Genomic DNA, 8697 nt, shown 5'->3' with positions numbered 1-8697 from the left:
TGGGCATACCAACTCATTATGCCAAATGGTATATCTAGACTAGGAAATTTTTTCTCATTCCATTAACTTTTTTCACATATTTTCCTCTATATACTATACATTTTACGGCGGACGGAGGGAGTACTTTTTTGCATGCCTTCTGTTATTTATCTAGCCCGCCTAAAAGTTTATGTTTCACCAAAACTAATCCACCATTTTTATGGGTTAAAATACTTGCCTCATGTTGAATACCATGGAGGTTATTTTATCCCGCCAAAAAGTTTATGTTTCACCGTGAAAAACTAACACACCATTTCGGTGTATTAGAATACTTGCCTCTAGGGCTGACAATTTTTGACACGACACGATAACACGACACGAGCCGGCACGAAAATAATGGGTTTGGGTCAGAGCTTATTGGATTCGTGTCCTTATCGGGTCGACCCGTTAAGGACACGAAAATTTCGTGTCGTGTTCGTGTCGTGTTCGTGTCGGGTTCGTGTTATCCGTTAACAATACCTGTTCGTGTCGTGTTCGTGTTATCCGTTAACAAACAATATTTTAATATTATTAATTCTTATTATTTTCATTTTTAATAGGTTTAACCGTTATCAGGTCGTGTTGTTATCGAGTCGTTATCGTGTTGTTATCGTGTCGTGTTGACCCGAATTGGTTCGTGTCGTTAATGGGTTCGTGTCGTGTTCGTGTCGTGTTCGTGTCTGAGGGTTTCGTGTCGTGTTCGTGTTCGTGTTTGAGGTTTTCTTAACGGGTCGTGTTCGTGTTTGTTGTTATCGTGTTCGTGTCGTTATCGTGTCGACACGATAACGACCCAACACGCACGATTTGCCACCCCTACTTGCCTCCATAGGTTCAATACACCATCAAGGTTAATTTTTCCAAAAAAAAGATGTAATACTTTCATGTTTTGTAATAAGTAATTGATTTCTTTTGGGCACAAGATTTAATAAAAATGATATTTTCTCTGTCTCTAAAAAATAATTTTATTTTTTGGTATCCACGAAAAATAGCTCTACTTATAAAATGAAAAGTTTCTCTCTCAGTCTTTCTTACGTCTCATATTTTTATTTATTTTTATTTTATCAATTTTTCATTATACCTGTTGCGTTCTTATATGAGACTATTTTTTATGGATGAAAACAGTATATAATATATCTTTCTTAAGAGCATCTCCAATGCTGACGGACGTCAAATAGCCGTCAAATAGCCTTCACACTGCCACATCATCAGCACTACAATTCTCCTGCCACATCAGCTTGCCACATCAACTGGACATCAAATAGCCATCAAATAGCCTTCACACTACCTATCCACATCACTAATAACAATTATATAATTTAATTTACACTTGTATCAACATACGGAATTTAAATTACGAGACAAATACGGAAAATTCGAATAATAATATTAAAATTTTTTTATTACATTAATATAAAAAAAAGTACAATAATTAAAAATATTACATTTAAAAAATTACATAAATTTGCATAAAAACTACCGCCTTGCAGTCCTCAGCGCCCACAACTCTTCAACTAAATCATTTTGCAGTCGAATATGAGCCTCCGTCTGACGCATGTCGGCATGTGCTTGGAGGAGGGCTTCTTCATCGTGCGGTACCCCCACCTCGTACGTTGGCGGTGATGACGCCGTGGCTTGGACCTGCTTCATTATCGTCGGTGGCCCAATCAGTCAGTTGTACACCTTCATCTTCGACGATCATGTTGTGCATGATAATACAGGCATACATTATATCAGCAATGCAGTCGACATGCCACAAACGCGTTGGTCCCTTAACTGCAGCCCATCGAGCTTGAAGCACACCAAATGCGCGCTCCACGTCCTTTCGCGCCGACTCCTGCCGCGTCGCAAAGTAGGCCTTCTTCGGCTCTGATGCGCACCGGATCGTCTTCACAAAGACGGGCCACCTAGGGTATATCCCATCCGCCAAGTAGTAGCCCATATCATGCTGGTTGCCGTTGGCGACAAAACTGATGGCCGGACCGACGCCCTGGCACTGCTCGTTGAAAAGGGGCGACGAGTTGAGGACGTTTAGGTCGTTGTTCGAACCGGCTATCCCAAAATACGCATGCCAAATCCACAACCGGTAATCAGCCACGGCCTCGAGGATCATCGTGGGATTTTTTCCCTTGTAGCCGGTCGTGTAAAACCCCTTCCAGGCAGCGGGACAGTTCTTCCATTCCCAATGCATACAATCTATGCTGCCTAGCATTCCCGGGAACCCGTGCTGATCCCCGTGCATCCGCAGCAAATTCCGGCAATCTTCGGGGGTAGGCTTTCGGAGATACTGATCACCGAATACTTCGATCACGCCCTGGCAGAAATACTTCATACATTCGATGGCAGTCGTCTCACCGATGTGGAGGTATTCGTCCCACATGTCTGCCGCGGTGCCGTAGGCCAACTGCCTGATTGCCGCAGTGCACTTTTGAATAGGGGTGTGGCCGGGTCTGCCAACCGCATCGTGCCTGAAGCGGAAATACAGATATCGCTGCTCCAATTCGTTAACAATACGCATAAATAAGTCCCGCCTCATCCTAAAACGACGCCTGAAATGGTTGGCGTCAAAACGCGGCTCCTCTGCGAAGTAATCTGTGAACAGGCGCTGATGTGCAGCGTCATGATCACGATGCACCACTTGTCGACGGTGGACAACTGGTCGTGGGCGAGGTGCCGCCGGCTGCATATAACTCTGCATCCATCGATCAACCTCACGGCTCGTATAGGCATCAAGCTCTTCGTTCATCATACGCTCGTACTCATCCGCATCCCCACCACTACCACCGGCATTACTCATTTCTTAAATTGATCTTGTACAGAAAGTAAGGTAGAGAGAGAGTACTCGTTAAAACAAGTGGTGCGAATGAAAATGAGGTTCAACGCGCGTATATATAGTGTTTTGCGAAAAAAAAAAAAAAAATATTTAAATCCGACGCCGGTTTGGCGCCGATCCGGGAGCCACAATGGCGCCCGTGAGGATCGGCGTGGGAACCGGCGTCAGCGCGGGAATCGGCATGGCGACGCCGATTTTGACGCCGATTTCGCCCACGCCGGTTCCAATGGTTCGGCGTCAAACCGGCGTGGGCGAAAAATCGGCGCTCCGGTGGTGACGCCGACCATTGGAGATGCTCTAATAGGAGATAGTTTCCTAGTAATTGTCCAACTAGAGAATAACAAATCAGCTCCTTTTTTATTTATATATAAATTTTCCTGGAAATAATTTCAACCACGTTTCTTGCTTTTCTGACTAAATCGCTAAAGAAGTAGAATAAGATATAGAAAAGGCAGAAGCAAACGAAACAAAACCGAATAGAATACGGCAAAAAAAAACGGCTCTTTAATTCCGCCCAAATCAAATGAGGAATCGACGGCAGGTGCCTACTAGCGACGACGACGACGACGACGACGCCGACGCCGCACTGCCGCCTCGCCGATCGAATGGCGATATTCGGAAGCGAAAGAAGTTTCACCTCCCTTTTGACGAGGAGGAGGAGGAGGAAGTTGAGGAGGCCAGGATGAGAGAGCAGTACAAGAAAAAGAAGAAGAAGAATAGCGACATGCCTGAGCCGGAGCCCTCCAGTGAGAACGAGGAGCAGGAGGAACTCGAGGCGATACCGGTGGGAGAGCCGATTAGGTCCTCCGGCAAAGGGAGAGGGAGGCGGACTCACTTCGACTCCTTCGAGTACGATGGTTTTCAGTATCAGCTGGTGAGTTTCATATTTGCTTTTCATGCCAATTTTGAAATTGCACTACTACTTTCTTTTTGTTGCTTGTAATTTCCTTTTTTTGGTAGAACTCATCACGATAAATTTCTTATGTAATTAGGATGGAAAAGGAACATAATTGAGTCCGTGTTTGGTTGCGTCAATCTTCTGTTCTTTGGTAGGAGTTGAAGAGAATGCATACATGTGTAATGTTAAAACTGTTTTAGTATTATTTCTGCTGGTAGATTAAACATGGATCTCTTTGTGCTAAATGTGTAAAACCCTAACCCATATGTTTGGATGTCAATCTTTTGTATGACACAAAACTCAACTCAACCTCGTGCTTCTTTTATTCAAAGTTCATTTTTGTATATTATCTTTAGGAGGATCCGGTGCTTTTGGTCCCTGAGAAAGGAAATCAGAAGCCTTACGTTGCCATTATAAAGGTGATCTCTCTTTCTCTTAGACACACCCACACATGCACACAAGGAGACACACAACTTTTGATGACTATCTGGTGTGTAGAAACTAGAAATGCTCAGTAATTCATGATGTTTGATGAGTGCTGTTCAATATAATAATTTAAACATGTTTTCTCATTCCTGCTCAATAATTTAAAGATGTTACTTGAATTGGCAGATCCAGGTTTTGGCTCTTGGTGTAGTTTAGCAACTTAAATAACTCATTACTGCTTCTGGATTTTGATGATAGTCTTTTAGTATATCCTATTTGAAGTTTAAAGACAATTGAGTTCCCATAAATGGCCATTATGATTTTCTTCCCAGGAGCATTTGAAGGTTTAAGTGAGTTGAAGTGGCAGGATCTCTTTGTATATTTCATTTGGTACAGGTAGCTGACATGTTCTCTACATCTCTGTTGCTTGATAGATAAAACCCACAATCTCTTGGGTTTATCCTGCGCTTGGAAGAACAAGTAGACTGCCAAAATCATTTCGATCTTATTGGCTTCTTTAGTTTATTGCTTCATTTTCTTAAAGTGATTCACGTTGCGTTGTTTCAGAAACTTGTTTTTATTACATGAGATTTTCCGTTTTCTTCTTGTGTTGTCCTTTTTATGCCAGTTGTATTTGTATAAAGTTCTTGCTTTGGTTTACAGGATATTGCTCAAAAACAGGATGGGAGGAGTATGATGGTTACAGGGCAGTGGTTCTATCGTCCAGAGGAGGCTGAAAAAAAAACTGGTGGAAATTGGCAATCACGAGATACTAGGGAACTGTTTTATAGCTTCCACAGAGATGAAGTGCCTGCAGAATCTGTCATGCACAAATGTGTTGTGCACTTCATTCCTCGAAATAAGCGAATCCCTGACCGCAAAGAACACCCTGGTTTCATTGTGCAAAAGGTATACGACACTGAACAGAGGAAGCTCTTTAAGTTAACTGATAAAGACTATGAAGATAACAAGCAACATGAGATCGACCTCCTTGTTCAAAAAACTTATGCGCGACTTGGAGAAATACCTGACATTGAGCCTGATGATGCTAATATGGATCAAGAAGACCAAACTAAGAATAAGCGTCTTTTAAGGAAGAAGAATGTTTCACCGTTGGATGTTTCCAGGGAGGATGAAGGAAACAAATCATTTACCCTCAAAGCAGAAACTCCTGGAAGCACCCCTGCTGGTGCAACAGAATATTACACCATTCTGTTAAATCTTAAGATGTTGACTGGGGAAGCACAGCGTAATAGGTGGCTGGAAAAACTTCTTCAGTCAATTCAGTTCATGTGCACTCCAGTGGACTGTAAGCAGAACAATGAGGAACAAGGTGGGATGAAAAATGGTGCCCCAGATCAGAGCAATGAATTCCCAAATAAGGTTCCAAAATTTATTTCAGAATTGTGAATATTTGCTCAAATGCTCTTCTAACACATATTACGTTGACCTGACTAATTGGAATATCCCTTGATATCTTCTCTTCTTTATATGTCTGTAGGGTGATGTATTATTTGACTGGCCTGATGCTGCTGTTGCGTCTGTGGTTGCTCTTGAGAAAGCGGCACATGAAGCACTCTGTGCAGATTTTCAGAAGTATAACCAAAAGATGCGTCAATTAGCATTCAATCTTAAGGTCCATTGCTAGTTTTCATAATGCATTTGGTCGTGCAGTTTTCAGACAACTCACTATACTAAGTTTTGATTTGTTTCTGATGATAATACTCTGCTCAAAACAATAAAAAGCAACTATACATTATCTTAATTTTATAAGTTTTGTAGTCTTCTCACTTTTCCAAGAACAACTTAAAGTTAAAGATCGTAATGCCTTATTTTATTTCATTGAAACATTATTTTCCAAGGGGTCATGATCTATTTACCTTGTTAAACAACTCATACTGGGAAATTATAAATCGCTCCTAAATGATAGGGTTGTAAGCCACCAGATGTCTTGTGTTATCAGGCTGGAAAGAGTCTACAAGCTTATAAGACATCCTGATGATATGTATTTCATTTCTTCTTATGTTTCATTGTATATGCAAGTCTTCTTATTGTCTTTTGTTTGTTCTTTAAAATTGCTAATTAAATGTACAGAATGCTGTACTAGCACGACGTCTTCTGAACAAGGAGTTGGAACCTGCACAAATACTTAATATGTCACCTAATGAGTTAAAGGTTCTTGCCTTTACCCCTCTTTGAGTTATGTTTTCAATATTTATTGTTTCATGTACTGTCTGTTGCTCCCTTCGATTACATTGGATTTATGGTCCACCAATGTGGATGCTGGAATATCAAACAACTATTGGCTGTTTTTTGTTACTTTTATGCTGTTATGAAAATGACTGACAGTTTTCTGACTAGGATACTTGTTTATTGGTTGCTTTTATTGCTACTATCATCTGTTGAATGTGTCGATTATATGTACACACACTAAGGGAGCACTTCACTAAAGCATTTTACATATGAACCATCTTCGATGTCCTCTCCCCCCTGTCTCCAAAGAAGAGAGGAACTATTTGAATTGATTTCTGGCATGTTCAGTGAAATTGTATTGCTTCAAGCATATTGGGCATTCTGCAAACCTATAGCAAGATCTAGCATCTCATATTTGGTGAAGCCAAGATATGCAATATTGCAATTCAAGTTCTCATACTTCTACTTTCCCCAGGAGGGGTTAACCGCAGAGGAAATAGCTAAGAGAGAGCCTGAGGAAACAGGGCGCATACAGGTTCCTGCTCCTATTAATTGACTGTTGATTAAAATTCATTCTTACTAGCAATGCAAAGATAATATTTTTTCTGAAGACTTTTACGCTATTTTGATTCGTGTTTGTTTGTTGTGATCAGATGACGGATGCTACTTGTACAAGATGCTCAGCGAAACAAGTTGGCTTGACAGATATTATTCAGACTGGGCATGGTGACCGCTATCAGGTTTTTAACTTAGCTTTTAACTTATATTCTCTAATATCAATATGTGACAGTAGTAGAAAGTGAATTTGATATAGACTGAACTCGAAGCGTCTAGTATAGGGATTTAGGAATGTAGATGATTGACATGTGATGCATTATTCACTATGCATTTAATAGACTGATATTTATCTTACAATTGTTCTTTTAGCAATTGGAATTGATAACATTTCTTTCCATGAACCCCAGAAAAAATATGATACATAAAAATGGGAACTTTTCCCATTTCTTTTATTGTCTATACACATTGTATATGGGTATTTGTATTACTGGCCAGCTTCATGATTGTCCTAAACATTTATTCATTCTCGAATTAAGTCGTGTCATGTGTGGTTTAAACAAATTCTGCTCATCATTAATCAACCAACAAAGAGAACTAAAAACAGGCTAGCTAGAAATTTTCTGATTTAAGCAGTCCATCTGCCATAACTATCTCAACTTTATCCTGTGTCCTCAGTTGGAATGCATTTCCTGTGGTAACTCTTGGTATGCTTCGAGAGACGATGCAGCCACATTGACCATAGAAGGGCCTAGTTCTGGCAAGTCTGATGTTGGTACTGCACCACTAGCTACTGCCAAGTTTGAAGATATCGAGAAGACTTTGGTTAGTCCGCGTGGAGCTGAGGAAGGAGCAAGTGATGCGCCGAAGAAAACCACAGAAGCAGTTGTTCCAGTGTTGGAAAAGCAGCGATCTTTCAACAAAATACAGGTGGAGGAAAGACCGGTGACCAACAAGGCCAAGTAAATGTATGCCGTTTTACATCCTCTGGTCGCTAGTGTTTTGGCCTACATGGTTTTTGTATATGGTCTAGTTGCGCGTATATATATTTATAACATAGTGTGGTACCTATTAACTGCTGATAACTTTGTAATCTAGATGAAGAAAACAGTAGAGACAGTGAGGTTACAAGCTAACTGTTAACCGGATATTTACACTTTCATATGCTATCATATTTGAGACGAGTTTTAGCCATATGGAACTGGTTTGTTGTCCTATTTTGCAAGTTGTAATGCTTCCAAGTTGGGGCATGAAATGCTTCCATATGCTATGGCAATGAAAGAATTGATTTCTAGTAATAGCATTTTGTGATGGCAATGAAAGAAGTAGTAGCATTTTTCTTGGAACTGTATTCAAGCGGTAATATAGTCTCTTTTGGTGAGCCTTAATAATATCCCCATCAGCAAAAGTAATTCCAACCTATTTTATGTACAACCTATTAAATTTGAGTTTCAACCTATTTTTATAGCTTTACCTACTTTCTTTAAAAGGTTATAATTCAATCGGAATCACACCAAAAAGATGAAGGTAGAATGAGCGTGTGATGAAGAAGATGGTTGAAAGAGTTAATGGTGATCACCCTAAACCTTAGGTTGTGTTTTCATTTTGTTAATTATAGATACAATTTCCTATTTCCATATGGCTTTGACTCTGAAACTTTTGTCATGAATCATGATAAATATATTTTGTACTAGAACGTTTGTGGAACATGGATCCAAAAGGCGAAATGTATGAATTCTAGATATTATTTCTGGATTAGTATAAACTGGAAAATAAA

General features: G+C 40.2%; 1 protein-coding gene across 1 annotated transcript; it reads left to right on the top strand.

Moving 5' to 3' along the window:
* The first annotated feature begins 3298 nt into the window (after positions 1–3298).
* Positions 3299–8114, top strand: LOC121783084. The gene is made up of 8 exons (XM_042181138.1): positions 3299–3722; positions 4103–4165; positions 4836–5555; positions 5674–5808; positions 6267–6347; positions 6841–6900; positions 7019–7105; positions 7599–8114. Exons 1-8 carry the CDS (start codon positions 3372–3374, stop codon positions 7884–7886), a joined length of 1785 nt encoding a protein of 594 aa, XP_042037072.1. The 5' UTR covers positions 3299–3371; the 3' UTR covers positions 7887–8114.
* The last annotated feature ends 583 nt before the right edge of the window (positions 8115–8697 follow it).

This window comes from Salvia splendens, chromosome 20 (genome assembly GCF_004379255.2).
Source record: "Salvia splendens isolate huo1 chromosome 20, SspV2, whole genome shotgun sequence".
Lineage (NCBI taxonomy): Eukaryota > Viridiplantae > Streptophyta > Magnoliopsida > Lamiales > Lamiaceae > Salvia > Salvia splendens.
The sequence above is the reverse complement of the archived record's forward strand: the minus strand, read 5'-3'. Positions and strand labels throughout refer to the sequence as shown.